The following is a 25,540-nucleotide window of genomic DNA, read 5'->3' as shown; positions in this document are numbered from 1 at the left end:
TAATCTCTCTTCTGCAATATGGGTATGCTCATATTATGAATTTTTGTGACATTTCAATCACGTGTCAAATAACTAGTGTTGTATATTAGCCTGGTATACTATAATTGTACATACATTGTATGCTATTGTTGTCTTCATTTTTATCATTTAGATTAATTGTTCATATGGTTAATTTTTATTTTTATTTATTTATTTATTTTTGAGATGGAGTCTCACTCCATCACCCAGACTGGAGTGCAATGGTATAATCTTGGCTCAGTGCAACTTTCGCCTCCTGGATTCAAGCAATTCTCCTGCCTCGGCCTCCTGAGTAGCTGAAATTACAGGTGCACGCCACCATGCCCAGCTAATTTTTGTATCTTTAGTAGAGACGGGGTTTTGCTGTGTTGGCCAGGCTGGTCTCGAACTCCTGACCTTAGGTGATCCGTCCGCATCAGCCTCCCAAAGAGCTGGGATTACAGACGTGAGCCACCACGTCGGGCTTCATTTGGTTAACTTTTATTGAACTTGTGTTATAAACTTCTCATTTTCATGTGGTTGTAGGATATATCTAACTTCCCAATATAGCAAAATTCCCTTAGGAAATACATAGCATCTGGATAAATCTACAAGAAGGTTTAACCAGAGTGATGAAGACTCAAAAAATCATTCAAAAATATATAGATTGAATCTAACTGTAAGTATTTAATATAAGGAAAAGAAGACTATAAAGGAATAGCACAGCATCCACCATTAATATGTGTAGGCTCTATTACACTTTGAGACTTATGAGGTTATTTGGTTATAGGATATACTTAACTCTAGGGTTCCCATAGGGATATAGAACATGAACCATAGCTTGATAGTAGTATAGTGTCAGGCGTTTGTTACCTTTGACAGTCTTTGCAACAGCCCATGTAGCATCTGACATAGCTAATTGGGAGCATCTTTTTGGGCCTTCCTCCAGCCCCAGATAACTGCTCAAATGACAAGATTCACATCAGGCAGGTGTAAGAGCTGTCCTGGCTTAGAAGTCTTATTCCTGACAGCAACGAATATCTCTTGTAACAACTTCATAGGCATAGATTCCAGGGTGTCTCTAGGGGACTTGCTCTGTTACAAGAGTGACTGTTCAAGTAAGACCAAAGTTATGACTGTCTATCAGGGGTTTATGGTTCTCCCTGTTCAAGTATAATTTATTATCTTTCACTTTTGCGCATGTTGGAATAATAGGGATTGATTGTATGGATTGAATTGTGTCCCTGTAAAGTTCATGTATTGAAGTTGTAACCTCCCAGTACCTCAGAATACGACTTTATTTGGAGACAGGGTTTTACAAAGGTAATCAAGTTTAAATGAGGTCATTAGAGCAGGCCGAAATCCAATATGACTGGTGTCCTTATAAGAAGGGGGAATATGGAAACAGACACACATATAGGGAAGATGATGTGAAGAGACATAGGGAGAAGATGGCCAACTACAAGCCAAGGATAAAGGCCTGGAAACAGATCCTTCCATCACAGCCCTCAGACGGAAACAGAACTATCTCTGCTGATGTTGATTTTGGACTTGATTTTGGACTTCTAGCCTCCAGAAATGTAAGACAATGCATCTCTGTTGTTTAAACCATCCAGCTTGTACTTTGATATAGCTGTGCAAGCATGCTATCACACCAGTCCACCTTAAACAACTAAATATCAAGACAAAGTATGTTAAAAACAAAAGATAATGGGCAGAGAAGGTGAGTCTTCTGCTTACCCTATCTTACTGCCTGCAGTTTTCAGGCCATAGTGCAGGTAGGGGAAACCCAAACTGACTTAGAGGTCTCCCTGACTTGAGGAGACAGAGTTGAGAATATAGAGAGCCCATGATGGTTAGAATTTGCAGGACCAATTGCCAGAAATTTTTTTAAAATTCAGGAGATCTGGAAAGATTTCTGGAGTCTTAGCTGATTACTTACTTGTCAGTGTGTCTATACGAGGAAAGCACTGGAAAGAAATGGGTAGAACAATTCTCATAGGGTCAGGAATAGTTTGTATTCTTACCAGCCAGAGTGACAAAGGTTCTTGTACTACATGGGCCACATTATGTCTAATGACTCAAATTATGTACAGATTCAAGCTGCTTTGATCCTACCTGATAAGCTTTAAAGAAAGCTTGAAAAGGATGAAAGAATGGGCACATTAAGGAGAGCTATGGAAGATACAAAAAAGACCCAAATCAAGCTTTAAGAAATGAAGGTCACAACGGGATGAAAAGTATTTTGGATGAAATTAAATGCAGATTAGACAGTGCTGAAGAAAAAAACTCGTGATCATGAAAACATAACAGAAATGATCCAAAATGAAACACAAGGAGAGAAGATTTAAAAATTAAATGAACAGCACATCATCGAGTTGTGGAAATGTCAAGCAGCCAAATTCTGTACTTGAAGTACCCAAAGGGGAGAAAAGGTGGTGGACCTAAAAAATATTTGAAGAAACAATGGTTAAAAAATTTCCAAATTTAATGAAAACTATAAACTTACAGATCCAAGAAGCTCAATGAATCCCAATTGCAAGAAACAGGATAAAAACTACATTAAGAAATGTTACGATCATAATGAAATTGTATAAAAATTCACATAAAGAGAAGAACCTTAAAAGCAGCTTGAGGGAAGAAATCTTCCTTATATACTTAGGTATTTTGCAAATATAAGAATGACAGCACGTTTCTCATGAAAACAATGCAAGTTGCAAGAGAGTGCAGCAAAATCTTTAAAATGCTGCAAAAACAAACAAAAAACCAAAAACCTGTCATCCTATATTTTATACCCAGTGCAAATATGTTTTAAAAATGAAGGTAGGCTGGGTGCAGTGACTCACACCCATAATCCCAGCACTTTGGAAGGCCAAGGTGGGCAGATCACTTGAGGCCAAGAGTTCGAGACCAAACTGGCCAACATGGTGCACCCCCATCTCTACTAAAAATACAAAAGTAGGCCAGGCACTGTGGCTCACGCCTGTAGTCCCAGCAGTTTGTGAGGCCGAGGTGGGTGGATCGCCTGAGCTCAGGAGTTCCATACCACCTAGGGCAACATGGTAAAACCCGTTCTCTACTAAAAATACAAAAAAATTAACCAGGTGTGGTGGTGCGCATCTCTAGTCCCAGCTACTTGGGAGGCTGAGGCAGGAGAATCACTTGAGGCAAAGGTTGTAGTGAGCCGAGATTGCACCACTGCACTCCAGCTTGGAGTACAGACTGAGACCTGGCCTCAAAAAGAAAAAAAAGAAAAGCAAAAACTAGCCAGGCGTGGTGGTGGGCGCCTGTAGTCCCAGCTACTCAGGAGGCTGAGGCACGAGAATTGCTTGAATCTGGGAGGCAGAGGTTGCAGTAAGCTGAGATTGTGACACTGAGGCAAAGCGTTTTCTTTTTTTTTTTTTTTTTTTTTTTTTGAGACGGAGTCTCACTCTGTCGCCCAGGCTGGAGTGCAGTGGCCGGATCTCAGCTCACTGCAAGCTCCGCCTCCTAGGTTCACGCCATTCTCCTGCCTCAGCCTCCTGAATAGCTGGGACCACAGGCGTCTGCCACCACACCCATCTAATTTTTTGTATTTTTTTAGTAGAGACGGGGTTTCACCATGTTAGCCAGGATGGTCTCGATCTCCTGACCTCGTGATCTGCCCGTCTCGGCCTCCCAAAGTGCTGGGATTACAGGCTTGAGCCACTGCGCCCGGCCGGCAAAGCGTTTTCTCAGATACGTAGAGTTTATCACCAACAGACCTGTTCCACAAGAAATGTTAAAGTCCATCCATACCAAATATTGGAAATCTGGGTCTACACAAAGGAATGAAAAGTGACAGAAATGATAAATTTACAGGTAAACATAACATCTCTTTAAAGGACAATTAACTGTTTCAAATTAAATGTTTGGCTGTGTGCAGTGGCTCATGCCTGTAATCCCTGCACTTTGAGAGGCTAAGGTGGGAGGATTGTTTGAAGCCAGGAGTTCAAGGACAGCTAGGCAACAAAGTGAGACACCATCTTTACAAAAAATACAAAAATTAGCTGGGTGTGGTGGCACATACCAGTATTCCTAACTACTCTCTAGGCTGAGTCAGGAGGATTGCTTGAGCCCAGTAATTGGAGGTTGCAGTGAACTGTGATCACACCATTGCACTCCAGCTTGGGCAATGGAATGAGACCCTGTCTCTAAAATAAACTAACATATATTAAATAGTAATGTGTTGCGGAATTTTTACCATATGTAGAGACAAAATGTAGAACAGTAGCAAAAAGGCCAGGGAAGAGGATATGGAAGTATATGACATGTGATGTGGTATAATTTTACTTAAAAGTTTATTGGTAAGTTAAAGGTACATAATATAAACTCAAAAACAACCACTAAAAAAATCAAATGGATAGGTATAGCTAATCAAAAAAAAAAAAAAATGTAATAACAAAAGAAGGCTGAAAAAGATAAAGAAGAGATGGGACAAATAATAAATAGCAAGATAGTAAGTTTAAATCCAGTCATATAAAAAAATCACTCAAATGTAAATGATCTAAATACCTTCAAGTAAAAGGCAGAAATTGTCAGACTGAATAAGGAAGATTCATCTATATATTGTGTAAGAAACATACGTACAAGAAAAACATGGCCGGGGCTGGGCTCATGCCTGTAATCCCAACACTGGGAGGTCGAGGCGGGCAGATTACCTAAGGTCAGGAGTTCGAGACCAACCTGGCCAACATGGCGAAAACCCGTCTCTATTAAAAATACAAAATTAGCCAGGCATGGTGGTCTGTGCTTGTAGTCCCAGCTACATGGGAGGCTGAGGCAGGAGAATTATCTGAGCCCAGGAGGCAGAGGTTGCATTGAGCCAAGATCCTGCCATTGCACTTCAGCCTGGGCAACAAGAGTGAAACTCCATCTCAAAAAAAAAAAAAAAAGAAAGAAAATCACGGCCAGGTGCAGTGGCTCACGCCTGTAATCCCAACACTTCGGAAGGCCAAGGTGGGTGGATCACCTGAGGTCAGGCGTGTTAGACCAGCCTGGCCAACATGGTGAAACCCCGTCTCTATGAAAATACAAAAATTAGCTGGGCTTTGGTGGTGGGTGCCTGTAATCCCAGCTACTCGGGAGGCTGAGGCAGGAGAATTGCTTGAACCCGGGAGGCGGAGGTTGCACTGAGCCAAGATTGCGCCACGGCACTCCAGCCTGGGCGACAGAGTGAGACTCCATCTCAAAGAAACAAAACAAAACAAAAACCAGTAAATGGATAGAAAATATACCGTAGTAATATTAATTAAAAGAAAGCTAAATGGCTACATTAATATCCAGGTATTTCAGAACATATATTATTACCAGGGATAAAGAAATACATACCATATTTATAAAGGGATCAATTTATCAAAATGATACAACAGTTTCAAAACATGTATCTAATAACAGAGCTTTAAAATGCACAGTGCAAGAACTGGTAAAACTACAAGGTTAAATGGAGAAATCTACAATAATATTTGGAGATTTCAATAACCCTCTCTCACTAATTGAAGAAAGTAGTAAATAGAAAATCAGCAGGACTATGGAAAACTTGAACAACACAGCCAATTTTACTTAACTGATTTTTATAGAATACTCCACACAACAGCATCAGAATGCACATTCTTTTCCAGTGCACATAGAACATTTACGAAATAGACCATTTTCTTTGGTGTAAAAGAGGTCTTAATAAATTTAAGATGATTCAAATCATACAGAGTGTGGTCTGTGACCACACAGCTGTAAATAAGAAACCAATACCAGAAAGATCTCTAGAAAATTCCCAAATATTTGGAAATAAAGTGTACATTTCCCAATAATCCATGGGTCAAAGAATAAACCAAAAGGAAAATTATAAAGTATTTTGAACTGCTTGAAAATGAAAGCATGAGATATAAAAATTGGGGGATACAGCTAAAACAATGATTAGAGATAAATTTATAGCATTAAACCCTTATATTAGAAAAAAGGCCAGGCACGGTGGCTCATGCCTATAATCTCAGCACTTTGGGAGGCTGAGGTGGGCGGATCACTTGAGGTCAGGAGTTCGGGACCAGCCTGGCCAACATGGTGAAACCCCATCTCTACTAAAAATACAAAAAAATTACCCAGGTGTGGTGGTGCACGTCTGTAATCCCAGGAGGTAGAGGTTGCAGTAACTTGAGATCACGCCATTGCACTCCAGCCTGGGTGACAGAGCTCTGTCTCAGAAAAACAAAAGGAAAAAAGACATCTCAAATCAATGACCTACTTGTCTACCTTCAGTAATTAGACAACAAAGAGTAAATGACATACAAAATAGAAGAAATAATAAAGATAAGCAATCCATAAAATGGAAGACAAAAACAATAAAGAAAATTAATGAAACTTAAAGCCAGTTCTTTGAGAAGAGCAATAAAATTGATAAACCTCTAGTTAGACTGATTAGATAGGGAAAACACAAATTACCTTTTTAGGATATGAAAGAGGGAAGCTATCACTACAGGTCCGATAGACAGTATGAACATATTTTGGCCAGTGTGCATTTTTGACTTAAAGTAGGCAAATTATTTGAACAGTAAGTTTTCACAGCTCTCAAGAATAAATAGATAACCTAAATAGCCCTGTATTTATTAAAATAATTGAATTTATTGTTTAAAACGTTCCCACAAAGAAAAGTCGTAGTTCAGATGGTTTCACAGGTAACTTAACAATGAAGTGAGAAATAACACCATTTCTGTGCAAACACACCAGGAAAATAGAAGAGAAGGAATCTTACTCTGTGAGGTCAGCCTTATACTAATAACAAAACCAAAAAAGACATTGCAAGAAATGAAAACTATACATCATACCTCTCATGAAGATATTTGCATGGTTAACAAATTTTTAGTAAATCCACTCTAACAATATATAAAATAATGTATATTATGAATAAATGTGGTTTATTTCAGGAATGCTAAGTTGGTTTAACATTCAAAACTCAATCCATAATTTAGGATACAGGATCCTTGAGCAGGATGAAAAAGGAAAACCATATGATACAGCAAAAGCAGTTGACAAAATCCTACTTCCATTCAAGATTTGAGAGAGCATGATTGTGTTTGTGTGTGTGTGTGTGTGTGTGTGTGTGCATCTTGGCAATCTGAGGAGAGAACTTTCACAAGTTAATGATTATCTTTGAAAAACCTATAATTAACCTATCTAATCGTAACAGACTGAGTGCTTCCCTTTTAAGGTTGGAAACAAGAAGGGAATGTTCACCCCTATTTTTATTCAGCATTGTAATGGTGCTTTTAGCCAATGTAATAAGGGGGAAAAATAAGAGTCATAAAATTATATATAAAAAAAAAGACTGTCAGTATTCATGGATAACATGACTATGTAGAAAATCCTATGGAGTCTATAAAATGGCCACTAGATCTACTAAGTGAAGTTAGCAAAGTTGCAAGATTATTGTGTAAAAATCAGTACCATTTTGGTATACTAGCAATGAACAATTGAATACAGAAATTTAATAACGGTACAGTAGGCCAGGTGTGGTGGCTCACGCCTGTAATTCCAACACTGTGGGGAAAAGGTGGGCTGATTGCTTGAGCCCAGGAGTTCTAGACCAGCCTGGGCATCATGGCGAGAACTCGTCTCTACAAAAAGTACAAAAATTAGCCAGGTGTCATGGCACATGCCTGTAATCCCAGCTGCTCAAGAGCTGAGGTGGGAGGATCACTTGAGCCTAGGAGGCAGAGGTTGCAGTGAGCTGAGATTGTGTCACTGCACTTCACTCTGGGTGACAGAGTGTGACCCTGTCTCAAAAAAAAAGAAAAAACCACAGCATCAAAAATGTGACATAATTTCGGATAAATTTCTTAAGTGATCTGTAATACACTGAAAACTACAAAATATTGTTATGAGAATTTAAAGACCTAAATAAATAGAGATATATAATATTTATGGATTGGTAGACTCAGTACTGTTAAGATGTCAGTTCTCCCCAAATTGATCTGTAGCTTCAACACAATCCCAATCAAAATACTAGTAGGCTTTTTTTAAAATAAAAATTGGCCAGGCACAGTGGCTCACACCTGTAATCCTAACACTTTGGAAGGCTGACGTGGGCGGATCACTCGAGGTCAGGAGTTTGACACCAGACCAAGAAGGTGGGAGTATCTGTAATCCCAGGTACTCGGGAGGCTGAGGCAGGAGAATCACTTGAACCTGGGAGGTGGAGGTTGCAGTGAGCCAAGATCGCACCATTGCACTCCAGCCTGGGCGACAAGAGCAAAATTCCATCTCAAAAATAAATAAATAAAAATACATAAAAATTGAGGTGCTGATCCTGAAATTTATATGGGGATGCAAAGAACCTAGAACAGCCAAAACAACTTTGAAAAAGAACATAACAGCCGGGCGCGGCGGCTCAGGCCTATAATCCCAGCACTTTGGGAGGCCGAGGTGGGCGGATCACGAGGTCAGATCAAGACCATCCTGGCCAACATGGTGAAATCCCATTTCTACTAAAAATACAAAAATTAGCTGGGTGTGGTGGTGCGTGCCTGTAATCCCAGCTACTTGGGAGGCTGAGGCAGGAGAATCTCTTGAACCCAGGAGGTGAAGCTTGCAGTGAACTGAAATTGTGCCGCTGCACTCCAGCCTGGTGACAGAGAGGGAGACTTTGCCTCAAAAAAAAAAGAGAAAACATAATTCCAGAACTTCTTAGATGATGTTAAGACTTTTCTCTTTTTCTTTTCTTTTCTTTTTTTTTTTTTTTTTTGAGACGGAGTCTCGCTCTGTCGCCCGAGCTGGAGTGCAGTGGCCGGATCTCAGATCACTGCAAGCTCTGCCTCCCGGGTTTACGCCATTCTCCTGCCTCAGCCTCCCGAGTAGCTGGGACTACAGGCGCCCGCCACCACGCCCAGCTAGTTTTTTTTTTTTTTTTGTATTTTTTAGTAGAGACGGGGTTTCACCGTGTTAGCCAGGATGGTCTCGAACTCCTGACCTCGTGATCCACCCATCTCGGCCTCCCAAAGTGCTGGGATTACAGGCTTGAGCCACCGCGCCCGGCCCTTTTTTTTTTTTTTTTTTAAGACAGAGTTTCGCTCTTGTTGCCGAGGCTGGAGTGCAATGGTGTCATCTTGGCTCACTACAACCTCCGCCTCCTGGGTTCAATTCTCCTGCCTCAGCCTCCCGAGTACCTGGGATTACAGGCACGTGCCACCACGTCCAACTAATTTTGTATTTTTAGTAGAGATGGGGTTTCTCCATGTTGGTCAGGCTGGTCTGGAACTCCTGACCTCAAGTAATCCACTCACCTCGGCCTCCCAGTGTGCTGGGATTACAGGCATGAGCCACCGTGCCCGCCTATTAAGACGTATTTTAAAAGTAGAGTGATCAAAGCAATATTGTTTGGGTGTAAATATATATGAATAGACCAATGGAACAGAATAGAGAGTCAAAACATAGATGCCCACAGATGCTCAATTGCTTTTCCATAAAGATGCCAAGGCGGTTCATTAGGAAAAGGATAATCTTTTGAACAAAAATCGTCTTGGTAATTGTATAACCAGTTGTTTGAAAAAGAAGATGAGGCCAGGCGCGGTGGCTCAAGCCTGTAATCCCAGCACTTTGGGAGGCCGAGACGGGTGGATCACGAGGTCAGGAGATCGAGACCATCCTGGCTAACACGGTGAAACCCCGTCTCTACTAAAAAATACAAAAAACTAGCCGGGCGAGGTGGCAGGCGCCTGTAGTCCCAGCTACTCGGGAGGCTGAGGCAGGAGAATGACGTAAACCTGGGAGGTGGAGCTTGCGGTGAGCTGAGATCCGGCCACTGCGCTCCAGCTTGGGCGACAGAGTGAGACTCCGTCTCAAAAAAAAAAAAAAAAGAAGATGAACCTCAACCGTTACCTCATACCATGTACAAAAATTAATTGGAAATGGTTCATAGATTTATACAGAGTTAAAACTAAAACTTCTGAAAGAAAATGTAAGATAAAAATCTTAGTGACCTTTGGCTTGAAGGAGGGTGAGGGAACAAAGTATTACAAAGGGGCTCAAGGAAATTTTGGGGGTGGGGGGTGATTGCAAGTGCCTTTTTATGGGTATATGCACATGTCAGAATTCATCAAATTATACACTTAAAATATGTGTAATTCTTCAGTTATTTTAAATATAACTGTAAAAGAAAATACATCATTTTTGTTTCTAGTAATGTAGTAGATATTCAGGCTTTGATCAGGTCACTGCTGTGACATAGCCGAAGAGTTAACCTGTCGAAGTCTCACACAAAAAGGAACAAGGTTGTGTTAACTCTTTACTCAACACCAAAAAAATGGGAATAGAGAAGTTTATATTGGTTGTGATACAAGAATCTGTGAAATCATGTATTTGTACAATTCTCCATCTTGTATAAGACAGGCTGAAAAATAGGCTGAATGGCCTCGAGATTCTTTCCCACTCTAAGCTTCTAAAATAGGAGTTTTGGTTTATTTTAATTTGAAACTACACATATTTTTCAGAGAAGTGTGAAATTACAAAAGCATAATTTCATAGGTTCTTTGTAGCACTGGCGAGAACAGATGGTGCTAAAATCTGTTTGAGGAATGTTTGATTCTCTGTCCTTCAAGGAATACATTTCTTTTAGGGAATTAGAAGCTGATAGTCCTCTTCTCAAAGGAATGAAAGGAGTTGGTCAAAGGCCCTCTGGAGAATAGTGCAGAGGAGAGAGATGATGTCCCATTGATTATTGGTATAGCTTTTCCTGGTTTATACATAAAAGTATTTAACAATAGATATGTTCAATTAAAGAATCCTCAAGAAGAAGCCACTGTACCTCCACTGACTACAAGAGGAGGCCACTGCTGTACCTCCACTGACTACAAGAGGGGGCCACTGCTGAACCCCGCATACCCAGCATAGTACTGTCTTCTCCCTTATGTACATGTCCATTGACAGGAGTGGTTCTACTACACTGGACTTCTAGTCAAACTCCTGACTTTCCCTGTCTCCCAGAACTCACAGCCTCACTGCCATATTTGTCCTTGAGACCATCAGCTCTAATCTTGTGTTTATCTCAAGCACCACAAGAAGTTCTGGAGTCCTAGGGCATCCCTCATTTATCATAATTTAATTTCCATCTCTGTACACCCTCCTTTCTGACCCCATTTTGGAGAACCCAAGATATTAGTTCTTGTAAGTCTTACTTGCCTCTGTCCACTTCCTTGGTAATCTTATCCAGTTCTATGGGCTTAAATACTGTTTCTAAACTGACATCTTCCAAATGTTTGTTTTTAGCCTGAATCTCTCTCCTGTTTTGTAGACTTGACTGTCTTACTGCCCACTTGACATCTCCACTTGCATACACATTTCAAGCTTAGCAAGTTCAACTTTGATATGGTTGTCTCACAGGCTTCTCTATCTAAATTAATGACAGTGCTGTCATCTTTCCAGCTACCCAGGCCCAAAACTTTAGAGTCATCTTTGAATCTTCTTTCCCTCATTCCCTGATAGACAAATCTATCAGGAAATTCTGCTGCCTCTACCTTCTAAATATATCTATAATCCAGCTGCCTCTCAATCCTGGGACCAGTCTGGTCTCTGACCTAGATTTCTGCAGTGTCCTTCTAACTGGTCTTTCTGTTAGTACCCTTGCCTCAGTCTGTTCTCAGTGTAGCAACCTAAGTGGTCTTGTCTTTTCTTTTTTTGAGACAGAGTCTCGCTGTGTCGCCCAGGCTGGAGTGCAATGGCACGATCTCAGCTCACTGCAGCCTCCACCTCCCGGGTTCAAGCAATTCTTCTGCCTCAGCCTCCCAAGTAGCTGGGGCTATAGGCACGTGCCACCATGCCCGGCTAATTTTTATATTTTTAGTAGAGACGGGGTTTCACTATATTGGCCAGGCTGGTCTTGAACTCCTGACCTTGTGATCTGCCCTCCTCGGCCTCCCAAAGTGCTGGGATTACAGGAGTGAGCCACCGCACCCGGCCTGGTCCTTTCAAAACTAAGTCATATCATATCACTCCTCTGCTTAAAACCTTCCACAGATTTTTCCTCCCAATCAGAATGACACAAGTCCTCTACACCATTTGTATTTCTTGACTCATTATCTCTCTGACCTCATTTTTTATACCTCTTCCTTTTCTGTCACTCAGCTCTGGCCACACTGTCTTCAATGTTCCTTGAAATTCCGGGGCATTCTACCGTACTGCCCTCCAGGGCCTTGCACATATCCTGGTACAGTGGGATAACAGCCTTTGGCTTTTCCCTCACTTTTTTCAGTAAGACATCCTCTGACTCTCCTATTTAAAATTGTACCGACCAATACTCCCAGTCCTCCTTCCATGTTTTATTTTTCTCTGTAGCACTTACTGTATAGTGGTTTTGTGTATTTTACTTATTTGTTTATTATTTTTGTCTCCTCCTCCTACACAAGAATATAAGCTCTGTGAGGGCAGGAATTTGTCTGCTTGTCTATTACTGAATAAAGCAAGCACTAAACCAGTGTCTGGCACATATTAGATACTCAGTGCCCATTGGCTAAATGAATAAGTATTTTCTAAATGAATGAGTGAAGGCAGCCTCGGCAGTGTAGTGTGAGACCTTAGCTCTACAAAGTAAAAAATAGGCCAGAGATCTGGGCGTGGTGCCCCATGCCTGTAATCCCAGCACATTGGGAGGCCAAGGAGCGAGGGGTCTCTTCAGGTCAGGTGTTTGAGAGCAGCCTGGCCAACATGGTGAAACCCCGTCTCTACCAAAAAATACAAAAATTAGGTGGGTGTGGTGGCGCATGCCTGTAATCTCAGCTACTTGGGAGGCTGAGGCAGGAGAATTGCTTTAACCCGGGAGGCAGAGGGGGCAGTGAGCCAAGATCATGCCACTGCACTCTAGCCTGGGCAACAGAGTGAGACCCTGTCTCAAAAAAAAAAAAAAAAAAAATAGACCGGGAGTGGTGGCTTACACCTGTAATCCCAGCACTTTGAGAGGCTGAGGTGGGAGGTGGGTGAATCACTCGAGGCCAAGAGTTTGAAAGCAGCCTGGACAGCATGAGGAAACCCTGTCTCTACTGAAAATAAATAAGCCAGGCATGGTGGTACATGCTGTAGTCCCAGCTACTCGGGAGACTGAGGCACAAGAAAAACTTGAACCCAGGAGGCAGAGGTTGCAGTGAACTGAGATCGTGCCCCTCTGGACTCCAGCCTGGGCGACAGAGTGAGACTCGGTCTCCAAAATAAATAAATAGGCCAGTTGCGGTGGTGCATGCCTGTAATCCCAGCACTTTGGAAGGCCAAGGTGGATGGATCACCTGAGGTCAGGAGTTCATGACCAGCCTGGCTAACATGGTGAAACCCCATCTCTACTAAATACAAAAAAAAAAAAAAAAAAATAGCTGGCCTGGTAGTGCATGCCTGTAATCCGAGCTACTTGGGAGGCTGAGACAGGAGAATCACTTGTACCTGGGAGGCGGAGGTTGCAGTGAGCTGAGATTGTGCCATTGCACTCCAGCCTGGGCAGCAAGAGCAAAACTCTGTATCAAAAAGAAATAAAAATAAAGATAGCTGGGCGTAGTGGAACATACCTATAGTCTGTGTACCTAGGAGGCTGAGGTGGGAGGATCACTTGAGCCCAAGAGTTGGAGGCTGCAGTAAGCTATGATTATGCCACTGCACTCCAGCTTGGGCAACAGAGCGAGACGCTGTCTCAAACAAAACAAAACAAAAACCCAAAAACAAACAAACAAAAACAACCAAAACAGAATGAATGTAGGCCCATAGTTGTCAGTATGTACATTCATAGGACTTGAAGATGGGGTCTAGCCTCTGGACACTAGTGAATTTCAGCTAACTGGAAGGGTACATATTTACATTTTTCTAAAAATTACTCCAAGAAAGGATATTCTTCCACCTTTTCCATCGTTCTTCAGCTCAGTGTTTCTTTCTCAGTTCTAGTTCTGTTCCTCGCTCATGCCGTTTCCTCTGTCCAGAATATTCTTTTTGTATACCTGAAAGACTTTAGCAAACCTCCCTAAAATTCTCCATACCCTTGACAGTGTCACTGTTTTTCTCCTCCATTTTCCTGATGTTCTTTATTTCCGTAACATGCACAGGGTGATGGGTATGAATCCTGTCCTCTGAATTGTGAGCCTCTTGAGGGCAGAGTGTCTTTCATGCTTCCCTGTATCCTTGTTGTAGTTGTTCACTTTCATAGATTTTCCACATCTTTGTACTGGATCTTCCTATCTAAAGCCTTTGTTAATCACTCGATAACATTTATAGAACTGAATCACTAAAACTTACTTTATTTGGCCAGGTACAAGGAATGGCTCATGCCTGTCATTCCAGCACTTTGGGAGGCTGAGGAGGGAGGATCACTTTAGCCCCAAGATTTGAAACCAGCCTTGGCAACATAGTAAGAAAGACCCTGTCCATACAAAATTAAAAATATAAGAATTAGGCCAGGCATGGTGGCTCACGCCTGTAATCCCAACACTTTGGGAGGCTGAGGCGGGCGGATCACGAGGTCAGGAGATCGAGACCATCCTGGCTAACACGGTGAAACCTCGTCTCTACTAAAAATACAAAAAAATTAGCCGGGTGTGGTGGCGGGCGCCTGTAGTACCAGCTACTCAGGAGGCTGAGGCAGAAGAATGGTGTGAACCTGGGAGGCAGAGCTTGCAGTGAGTCGAGATTACGCCACTGCGCTCCAGCCTGGATGACAGAGTAAGACTCTGTCTCTAAAATATTAAATAAATAAATAAATAATAAAAGAATTAGCCAGATGTGGTGGCACATACCTGTAGTCCCAGCTTCTTGGGAGGACCACCTGAGCCTCAGAGGTCAAAGCTGCAGTGAGTGGTGATCATGCCACTGCACTCCAGCCTGGATGAGAAGGTGAGACTCTGTCTCAAGAAATGAAAACAAAAACAAACTTATTTTATTAGATACCTAATCTATGTGACACTAATTACAAGTGAATCAAGATTAAAAAAAAAAATCATGCTAACCACATTAACTTTCAGTATAGTTTTATGACTATTACAAACCATCCTACTTATTCTTTACTAATTCATATATTTAGCAAGTATTTATGGAGTGCCTGCCATGACAAAGGCCCTATGCTAAGCCTAACACATATACAAATTGTAGTTGTTCCTCAAGACCCTGCTTAAACTCCTCTATAAATCCTTTCCAGTTCAAATTGAAAGGCTAAATAAACAGTCATTTTTTCAACTTGAGATCTCAGAGAGGAAACTGAAGTACATGATGTGTTAACTCGAAGATGGATTAGATGTTATAACTCTTCACACACTTCTGCAGCATAATCATTCATAGAACTGTGTTCTTTTAATTGGCTCCTGTGATTTTCAGGGACTCCAAGGGTGGGAAACACGGGGAGATAAAGATCATGCTGTTTCACTTGATGTGCTAAAATGGTTCTTTTGAGATAATACTCCTGTGGCATTTGGCTCAGCTTGCTCAGTGCCTGGCTCATGCTTGGTGCTCTGGAAATGTTACCTACTTTGCACATTCTGTTGTTATAGCAGTTGTTGTTTCTCTGCCTTTTACTGGTATGTCATTTTCATTAATTTGTAAACTTCTAGGAAAGGTCCTTAATTTCATTATCTTATAAGAGGTATAGGAGCTACCTGGTTGAATTATTTGCTGCTGACTTTAAGGTTGCTTTAAGGTTCAGTAGGCAGGGTAGGGAAGATGAGCATACAAATTTTATTTAACAAATTGTTTGTTAAAACAGTACTTATTATATGTTTGGTGCTGTCCTAAGCACTTTGTAAATATTACTTTATCTAACTCTCATAACTCTATGAAATAGTTACTTTTATGATCACATTTTATAGAAGAGGGTCCTGGGACACAGAGAGGTTAAGTAAGTTTACCGAAGACACACAGATAGTTACTAGCAAAGCCAGTATTCAAATACAGTCAAAGGCTGGGCACGGTAGATCATGCCTGTAATCCCAGCACTTTGGGAGGCCAAGGTGGGTGGATCACCTGAGGTCAGGAGTTCGAGACCAGCTTGACCAACATGGTGAAACCCTGTCTCTACTAAATACAAAAAAAAAAAAAAAAAAAAAATTGGCCCAGCATGGTGGCACATGCCTGTGCGCATAATCCCAGCTATTTGAGAGGCTGAGGCAGGAGAATCACTTGAACCTGGGAGGTGAAGGTTGCAGTGAGCAAAGACTGCACCATTGCACTCCAGCCTGGGCAACGAGAGTGAAACTGCATTTCAAAAACAAACAAGGCCGGGCACGGTGGCTCACGCCTGTAATCCTAGCAGTTTGGGAGGCTGAGGCGGGTGGATCACCAGGTCAGGAGATTGAGACCATTCTGGCCAACATGGTGAAACCCCATCTCTACTAAAAATACAAACATTAGCTGGGCATGGTAGCGCGCACCTGTAGGCCCAACGACTCGGGAGGCTGAGAGGCAGGAGAATCGCTTGAACCCAGGAGGCGAAGTTTGCAGTGAGCTGAGATTGCACCACTGCACTCCAGCCTGGTGACAGAGTGAGACTGTGTCTCAGAAACAAACAGAAATACTGTTGGTCTTGCAATTAAGCATTATTCAAGGTTGAATGTGAATGATGGCATATAAAAAATACAGAGAATGTGCTATGGCATTTCAAAGAAGGTAATGCTCACGTTAATGTCTTATTGGGAGTTAAGGAAGTCTTCATGCTGGCCAGGCACGGTGGCTCACGCCTCAAATCACAGCACTTTGGGAGGCCGAGTTGGGCAGATCACAAGGTCAGGAGTTTCAGACCAGCTTGGCCAATATGGTGAAATCCTGTCTCTACTAAAAATACAAAAATTAGCTGGGCATGGTGGCATGTGCCTGAAGTCCCAGCTACTTAGGAGACTGAGGCAGAAGAATTGCTTGAACCTGGGAGGCAGAGGTTGCAGTGAGCCGAGATGGTGCCACTGCACTCCAGCCTGGGTGACAGAGGGAGACTCCATCTCAAAAAAAAAAAAAAAAAAAAAAAAAAAAAGTCTTCATGCTGGAATTGGCATTTTCAGGCGACGACTTTTTCAGGTGCTTGGACATGGGAGAAGAAAAGAGAAGCTAGGCCGGGTGTGATGGCTCACGTGTGTGATCCCATCACTTTGGGAGGCCGAGGTGGGTAGGTCACTTAAGGTCAGGAGTTTGAGACCAGCCTAGCCAACATGGTCAAACTCCATCTCTACTAAAAATACAAAGAATTAGCCCAGCATGGTGGCGGGCACCTGTAGTCCCAGCTACTTGGGAGGCTGAGGAAGGAGAATCATGTGAACTCAGGAGGCAGAGGCAGCAGTGAGCCAGGACCACACCACTGCACTCCAGCCTGGCCAACAGAGCAAGACTCCGTCTCAAAAACAAACCCAAAAAGAAAATAGTAATGCAAAGCCTCAGGGATGGGAAATGGTAGGCCATCAGGAAGTAGTCCTGCATGTAAGCAGCATGTAAGGATACTATAGGAGGGAGGCAAGACAGGAGAGCTGATTGGGGGTTAGAGCATAGGATCCTTGAGATTCTGAATGGAGGACAAGCTGGAGAAGATGTGACATAGAGCTGTGCTTTGATAAGTATGGAAGCGTCGTATGTGATGAATCAGAACTGATAGAGATTCCCTGTAGGAAAACCAGTTATAAGGTCATTATGTCCAGAAAAGAGGCAATTAGGCCTTGAAGTATGGTGAAGATAGGTATAGATACAAGAAACATTTCAGAATTTGAATTGACAGCAGAATAACACAACCAAAATGGATAGTCAAGTATTTATATCATTATATGACAACTGTAAGTTTATTTTATGGTCAGTAAGGTCCTTTGAATATCTTGGAAACTCTGCTCTTGTTGTAACTGAGCATTATTTTGAGAGAGAGAAAATATATTCATTTATCTCTAAAGAAATATGAAGTTTCTTTCATTGGACTTGTAATTTACATCCAAGGAAATGATTTCCTTTGAGGCCAGCTAATTTATTCAGAATGTCTGGATTGAAAATGTTTCTTAGTCTGCTTCGTGTAGACAAAATTAGAAACCACTTTAGCCTAATGATTTGGAAGAAATGATTTCTTTAAAATTGTGATCATCTCAGTTTCTTTCATGTGATACAAATGTAAATCGCAAATGAGAACCTAAATGTGTCTGTCAGTTGGCTTTGCTAAGCAAAAATCTTCTAGCTGACTCATCCTGTTTGCAGAAGAATTATTTCAAAGTAACCTTTGGAAAACCTGAGTAGAAGTGGTTTGGATTAGTGAGGTTGATAAATGTCAGTGTAAGAGGAGTATTCAGTTATAGTTTGGATACCTCTGGTGCTTTGCGAGAATTGTAACAAAGTAAAGCCAAGAGATGATGATGCCTTAGAGTTGTATCAGTGCAATACCTAGGAGTAAATTTAATCAAGGAAGTAAAAGACTTGTACCCTGAGAACTATAAAACATTGCTGAAAGTAATTAAAGACGTATATAAATGGAAAGATGTTCCATGGTTTAGAAGACTTAATATTGTTAAGATGTCAAAACTAAAAGTGATCTACAGATTCATTGCAAGCCTTATCAAAATTTCAATGGCCTTTTTGCAGAAATGGAAAAGCCAATATTCAAATCAGCTGTAATCATAAGGTGCCCTGAATAGCCCTTCGTGGATGTTCTTGAAAAAGAAGAACCAAATTGGTGGATTTATACTTCTCAATTTTAAAACTTACCCTTACCTCACATTATATATAAAAACTGACTCAAAACAATCAACCAACAAACTAAATATAAGAGCTAAAACCATAAAGCTATTAGACGAAAACATAGGAGTAATTATTCACAACCTTGGATTTGGCATTGGATTCTTAGATATGACCCCAAAAGCACAAGCAACAAAAGAAGAAAAATAGATGAATTAGATTTAATAAAAATTAGAAACTTTTGTGCATTCAAGGACATTATCAAGAAAATGAAAAGACAACCTATAAAACGGGAGAAAATATTTTCAGATCATATCTCTGATAAGGGTCTAGTATTGAGAATATGTAAATAATTCTTACGTATCGGCCGGGCGCGGTGGCTCACACCTGTAATCCCAGCACTTTGGGAGGCCGAGGCAGGCAGATCACAAGGTCAGGAGATCGAGACCATCCTGGCTAACACGGTGAAACCCCGTCTCTACTAAAAATACAAAAAATTAGCCGGGCGTGGTGGTGGGCACCTGTCATCCCAGCTACTCAGGAGGCTGAGGCAGGAGAATGGCATGAACCCAGGAGGCAGAGCTTGCAGTGAGCCAAGATCACGCCACTGCAATCCAGCCTGGGAGACAGAGCGAGACTCCGTCTCAAAAAAAAAGAAAAAGAATTATTTCATGTCAACAGCAAAGACAGCAAGGCAAAGTGGGTATGTACAGCAAGGCAAAGTGGGTATGTACTGGTAGTTCTAGCTACTTGGGAGGATATGTTGGGAAGATCAACGCCAGCCTAGATAACGTAACGTAACATAACATAACATAACATAACCATAACATAGCAACGTGGTGTCTAAAAAACAGACAGCCCAGTTAAAAAACGGGCAGGCCTGGCGCGATGGCTCACACCTGTAATCCCAGCACTTTGAGAGGCCGAGGTGGGCGGATCACTTGAGGTCAGGAGTTTGGGACCAGCCTGACCAACATGGAGAAACCCCATTTCTACTAAAAATACTAAATTAGCTGGGTGTGGTGGTGCATGCCTGTCATCTCAGCTACTCGGGAGGCTGAGGCAGGAGAATCGCTTGACCCCGGGAGCTGGAGATTGCGGTGAGCTGAGATAGTGCCACTGCACTCCAGCCTGGGCAACAAGAGTTAAACTCCATCTCAAAAAAAAAAAAAAAAAAAAAAAAAAGAAAATAGTTACAGGACTTGAATAGACATTTCAAAAAAGAATCACATGAAAAGATGCTTAACATCATTAGTCATTATGGGAATGCAAATCAAAAACACCAACTAGAATTATTTTTTTTAAAAAAGAGAAAAATAATGAGTGTTGGTGAGGATGTAGAAAAATTGGACCCTTGTACATGGCTGGTTAGAAGTGTAAAATGTTTCAGCCACTATAAAAAAACAGTCTGGCAGCTTCTCAGAAAGTTCAACATAGATTACTATATGACCGTGCAATTCTGCCCCCAAGTATATGCCCAAAAGAATTGAAAACAAGGTACTCCAACAAGTAAATGTACATACATGTTCATAATAGCACCACTACAAATAGATGAAAGTTAGAAACAGCTCCAATGTCTATCAGCAGATGAATGGATAAGCAAATTGAGGTATATACATACAATGGAATATTTTTCCACCATAAAACAGAATGAAGTATTAATAAGTGCTACAATGTGGGTTAGCTTTCTAAACTTTATGCCAAGTGAGGAAGCCAGACACAGTTGTCACAGGTCATATAGTTCTGTTTGTATGAGATTCAGGAGAGACATAGAGACGATGCAGAGGGTGGGGGGGGGGGGGGAATGGGACACTGTGGTACTGTTACTGGAAAGGGATCCAGATCTAAACCCCAAGAGAGGATTCTTGCATCTCGCGCAGGTGAGTACAAGTGAAAACAAGTTTATTAGAAAGTAAAGGAATAGGCCGAGCGCGGTGGCTCATGCTTGTAATCTCAGCACTTTGGGAGGCTGAGGCGGGTGGATCACCAGAGGTCAGGAGTTCGAGACCCTCCTGGCCAACATGTTGAAACCTCGTCTCTGCCAAAAATACAAAAATATTAGTTGGGTGTGGTTATAGGTGCCTGTAATTCCAGCTATTCGGGAGGCCGAAGCAGGAGAATCGCTTGAACCTAGGAGGCAAGCAGGTTGCAGTGAGCTGAGATCATGCCATTGCGCTCCAGCCTGGGCAACAAGAGTGAAATTCCATCTCAAAAAAAAAAGGCCAGGCTTGGTGGGTCATGCCTGTAATCCCAGCAATTTGGGAGGCCAAGGCGGGCAGATCACCTGAGATCAGGAGTTCGAGAGCAGCCTGGCCAACATGGCAAAACCCCATCTCTACTAAAAGTACAAAAATTAGCCAGGCATGGTGGCAGGCGCCTGTAATCCCAGTTACTCAGGAGGTTGAGGAAGGAGAATTGCTTGAACCTGGGAGGCAGAGGTTGCAGTGCGCCGAGATCATGCCATTGCACTCCAGCCTGGGCAACAAGAGCGAGACTCCATCTCAAAAAAGGAATAAAGGAATGACTGCTCCATAGGCAGAGCAGTGTCATGGGCTGCTTGGCTGAGTATACTTACGGTATTTCTTGATTATATGCTAAACAAAGGGTTTTCTGGGAAAGGGGTGGGGAATTCCTGGAACTTAGGGTTCTTCCCCTTTTTAGACTATATAGGGTAACTTCCTGACATTGCCATGGCATTTGTAAACTGTCATGCATGGGTGGGAGTGTCTTTTAGCATGCTAATGCATTATAATTAGCATATAATGAGCAGTGAGGACCTCCAGTGGTCACTTTCATCACCATCTTGGTTTTGGCGGGTTTTGGCAGCTTCTTTACAGCATTGTTTTTATCAGTGGGGTCTTTGTGACCTGTATCTTGTGCTGACCTCCTATCATCCCGACTAAGAATGCCTAACCTCCTTGGATGCAGCCCAGCAGGTTTCAGCCTCATTTTACCCAACCCCTGTTCAAGATGGAGTCAAACAATTCTGACAGCACTACAGCTTTTTTTTTGGAGATGGAGTCTCCCTGTGTTGCCCAGGCTGGAGTGTAGTAGCGCAATCTTGGCTCACTGCAACCTCCACCTCTTGGGGTCAAGTGATTCTCCTGCCTCAGCCTTCCCAGTAGCTGGAATTACAGGCACCCACCACCACACCCAGCTAATTTTTTTTTGTAGTTTTAGTAGAGATGGGGTTTTACCATGTTAGCCAGGCTGGTCTTGAACTCCTGATCTCAAGTGATTCACCCACCTCGACCTCCTAAAGTGCTGGGATTACAGGCGTGAGCCACCGGGCCTGGCCCGCAACACTACAACTTATAGGAGGAACAGGGGAGTAAAACAAAATAAGTTTCGAATTAGATTTTTAAAGGCTCAATTTTAAAGGATTAGATCAGAAAGTTGGACAAATGGGATGAGATGAAGGAAAAAATGGGAAATAAAAACAAATTATCATTAACCTAGCTGGGCCAGGTGGCATGTGCCTGTATAACCCCAGCTACTCAAGAGGCTGAGGTGGGAGGATCACCTGAGCCCAGGAGCTCGAATCCAGCCTGGACAACATAGTGAGATCCTTATCTCTTTAAAAAAAAAAAAAATGGTGTCGGCTGGGTGTGGTGTAATCATGCCTGTAATCCCAGCACTTTGGGAGGCCGAGGCGGGCAGATCATGAGGTCAGGAGATCGAGACCTGGCTAACATGGTGAAATTCTGTCTCTACACAAATACAAAAGAAATAGCTCGGCATGGTAGCAGGCACTTGTAGTCCCAGCTACTCGGGAGGCTGAGGCAGGAGAATGGCGTGAACCCAGGAGGCAGAGGTTGTAGTGAACCAAGATCGCACCACTGCACTCCAGCCTGGGCAACAGAGCGAGACTCCGTCTCAATTAAATAAATAAATAAATAACAACAAATTATCATTAACCTGTTTCAGCCAGGGGCTGGAGTTTAACATCAAGGTGAGTTCTCACATATTACATGCAAAACAGTGGCCCATGAATTTTTTTTTTTGGATTAGTTCAGAATTATGTTAAATCTTTTGAGACGAATAAAGCAAAATATTAGTAGCTAATTTCATTAAAGATCTTGAACATAAGTTAGTAAAATTAAGAAACAATGAATTTCATATGTTTTTAGAGGGAAGATTCACTCCTTTGGAAGTTGAATCTTCCCTCTAAATCTAAATCCCTCAGAGAATCTAGTATATAGGAGAAACTACAGTTAGCTAAACTATTTTTAGCTACTTGAGTTCAGTGCAGCAATAAGACAAAAAATGAATGCAAAATGTGTTTTGTGCTTATTAGGTCATAGTACAAATCGCTTGTAAAATGTACAGGGAATTTTTGTATACGTTGATTTGTCAATGGTGACTGATTTTTTTTTTTTTTTTTTACTTTGTTTCATTATTTGGTGGCCCTTTTTGTCGCTTTAATATGTAATATTCTCTTAGTTTTGTTTTTGAGAAGATGGAGTTGCTCCATGTCAGATAGAAAAATGCCCATTCTTGCAAGAAAAGGGTTCTCTCTTTGATTGCAGATGATGAAAGCCATGAACAAGTCCAATGAGCATGTCCTGGCAGGAGGTGCCTGCTTCAATGAAAAGGCAGACTCTCATCTTGTGTGTGTGCAGAATGATGACGGAAACTATCAGACCCAGGCTATCAGTATTCACAATCAGCCCAGAAAAGGTGAGCATTTGAGCTGGTTGAGATTATGATAATGGAAAATTATACTGGATTTGGACAGTTAGATACCTCAGTCCCCTAACACTCACTTTCTAGATAGGTGACCACAAACAAATTAATTAACCTTTCCAACCATATTCTTCAGGATTATGTTGACTCCTCAAGTGGGCAGACTCAGAGTTGCAAATGGGATATCTGTTACTGAGGGAACTATTTTGAAAATATGCCTTTAGGAGGGAGGGATAGCATTAGGAGAAAGACCTAATGTAAATGACGAGTTGATGGGTGCAGCAAACCAACATGGCATGTGTATACTTATATAACAAACCTGTATGTTGTGCACATGTACCCGTAGAACTTAAAGTATAATAATTTATAAAAAAAAAAAAAAAGAAAGAAAAGTTGCCCTTAGGATATTGACAGGGCCAGCACTGGCATTTGAAGGCGAGACTGGGCCCCATAATGAGAGTATGTTTAGGTAAATTTGAAGCTTGTTAGATGACCATTCCCACAGAATGCTAATTAATTGACAGGATTCTGAAGGAAGGTTCAGGGCTATTCAGAATGTGGTCTCCACACCCCAGATTCGCTAATCAAAATTTGCATTTTAATGAGATCTCTGTGTGATTCAAGTGCACATTCGACTTTGAGAAGCATTGCTCAAGAGACATTACCTAAAGTGTTTTCTTAGGCTCTATGGTGTTAAAAACTGTTCACATGAAAACATAAGTCTTGCTTAATACATTTCATCTAAGAAACCCTGTGTTAGGCCAGCTGCGGTGGCTCATACCTATAATCCCAGCACTTTGGGAGGTCGAGGCAAGAGCATCATTTGAGCTAAGGAGTTCAAGACAAGCCTGGGCAACATAGCAAGACCCTGTCTCTAAAAAAAAAAAAAAAAAAAAAAGAGCTGGGCATGGTGGCTCACACCTGTAATCTCAGCACTTTGGGAGGCTGAGGTGGATGGATTACCTAAGGTCTGGAGTTCGAGACTAGCCTAAACAACATGGGGAAACCACATCTTTTGTATTTGTAAAAATACAAAAAAGTTGGCTAGGCGTCATGGCGCATGCCTGTAATCCCAGCTACTTGGGAGGCTGAGGCAGGAGAATCGCTTGAATCCGGGAGACAGAGGTTGCAGTGAGCTAAGATTGTACCATTGCACTCCAGCCTGGGCAACAAGAGTGAAACTCTGTCTCAAAAAAAAAAAGAACAAACCCTGTGTTTTAAACAAGCTTAGACAGGCTTCTTTACTATGGGACTTTATAGATCCATTAACAAGGTGGTGTGTAATCTAATTTATCAAGAGGAAGATAGCTTCTAACTATTCCCAAGTTTATTTGAACCACAAGTCTTTTTTTCCTCAGAGTTTCTCCAAAGCCAGTGTTCCTTCGTATGTTTTGTGAAACACTTGTCTAGTAGGAATACAGTAGGTCACTGTCTTTAATATGTATCTATATAGATAGATATGAAATATGATATATCTATATATTCAATGAGAGAGAGACAGAGACAGAGTCTCGCTCTGTCACCCAGCTAGAGTGCAGTAGTGTGATCGCAGCTCACTGCAACCTCTGCCTCCTGGATTGAAGCGATTCTCTGCCTTGGCTTCCTGAGTAATCCTGGGATTACAGGCATGCATCACCACACCCAGCTAATTTTTATATTTTAAGTAGAGACAGGGTTTCACCATGTTGGCCAGGCTGGTCTCGAACTCTTGGCCTCAAGTGAATCCATCTGTCTCAGCTTCAGTGCTGGGATTACAGGCATGAGCCACCACAGCCAGCCAATATATTTTTAAAATCAGTTATTCAGTAAAGGTATAAAAGGTATTTAGCACAGGTATATTCAAATGCAGTATCCAAAATAAGGTAGGTGTTAAGGATACAATGCTCCTTATTAGTCATATTGTATCTAGAATATTCAAATAAGTTTTGTATATCATTAATGAAAATATAGTCATAAAACTAGAGGGTCTCCAGAGGATGATTCAATACCTGTGAGAAAGCTGGAGCCTAGGTCAAAGTAAGCCTTCTTGAATAAAGTATGAATGTTTAACCTGGAAAGGTAGAGATTAGAAGGGGATGAAAAAATAGCCATCTCAATTCTTACGGTGTTTTATTATGTGGAAATAAGGCTGAACTTCTGTATAGCTACAGAAGGCCAGAACCAGCACCAATGGGTGAAAGTAAGTAAGTAAATGAATGGATATGGCTGT

General features: G+C 41.7%; 1 protein-coding gene across 6 annotated transcripts in view; it reads left to right on the top strand.

Annotated features, from left to right (window-relative positions):
• The window catches only part of ZFYVE9 (zinc finger FYVE-type containing 9), a 203,573-nt gene that overhangs the window by 165,213 nt on the left and 12,820 nt on the right, over window positions 1-25,540 (top strand). For all 6 annotated transcript variants that reach the window (XM_030942771.1, XM_010372025.2, XM_030942770.1 and 3 more), the window contains one exon: window positions 23,175-23,325. In XM_030942771.1, the coding sequence (XP_030798631.1) occupies window positions 23,175-23,325 (151 nt within the window). The remainder of the gene's footprint in view (window positions 1-23,174; window positions 23,326-25,540) is intronic.

The sequence above is a fragment of the Rhinopithecus roxellana genome, chromosome 12 (assembly GCF_007565055.1).
Source record: "Rhinopithecus roxellana isolate Shanxi Qingling chromosome 12, ASM756505v1, whole genome shotgun sequence".
Lineage (NCBI taxonomy): Eukaryota > Metazoa > Chordata > Mammalia > Primates > Cercopithecidae > Rhinopithecus > Rhinopithecus roxellana.
The sequence above is the reverse complement of the archived record's forward strand: the minus strand, read 5'-3'. Positions and strand labels throughout refer to the sequence as shown.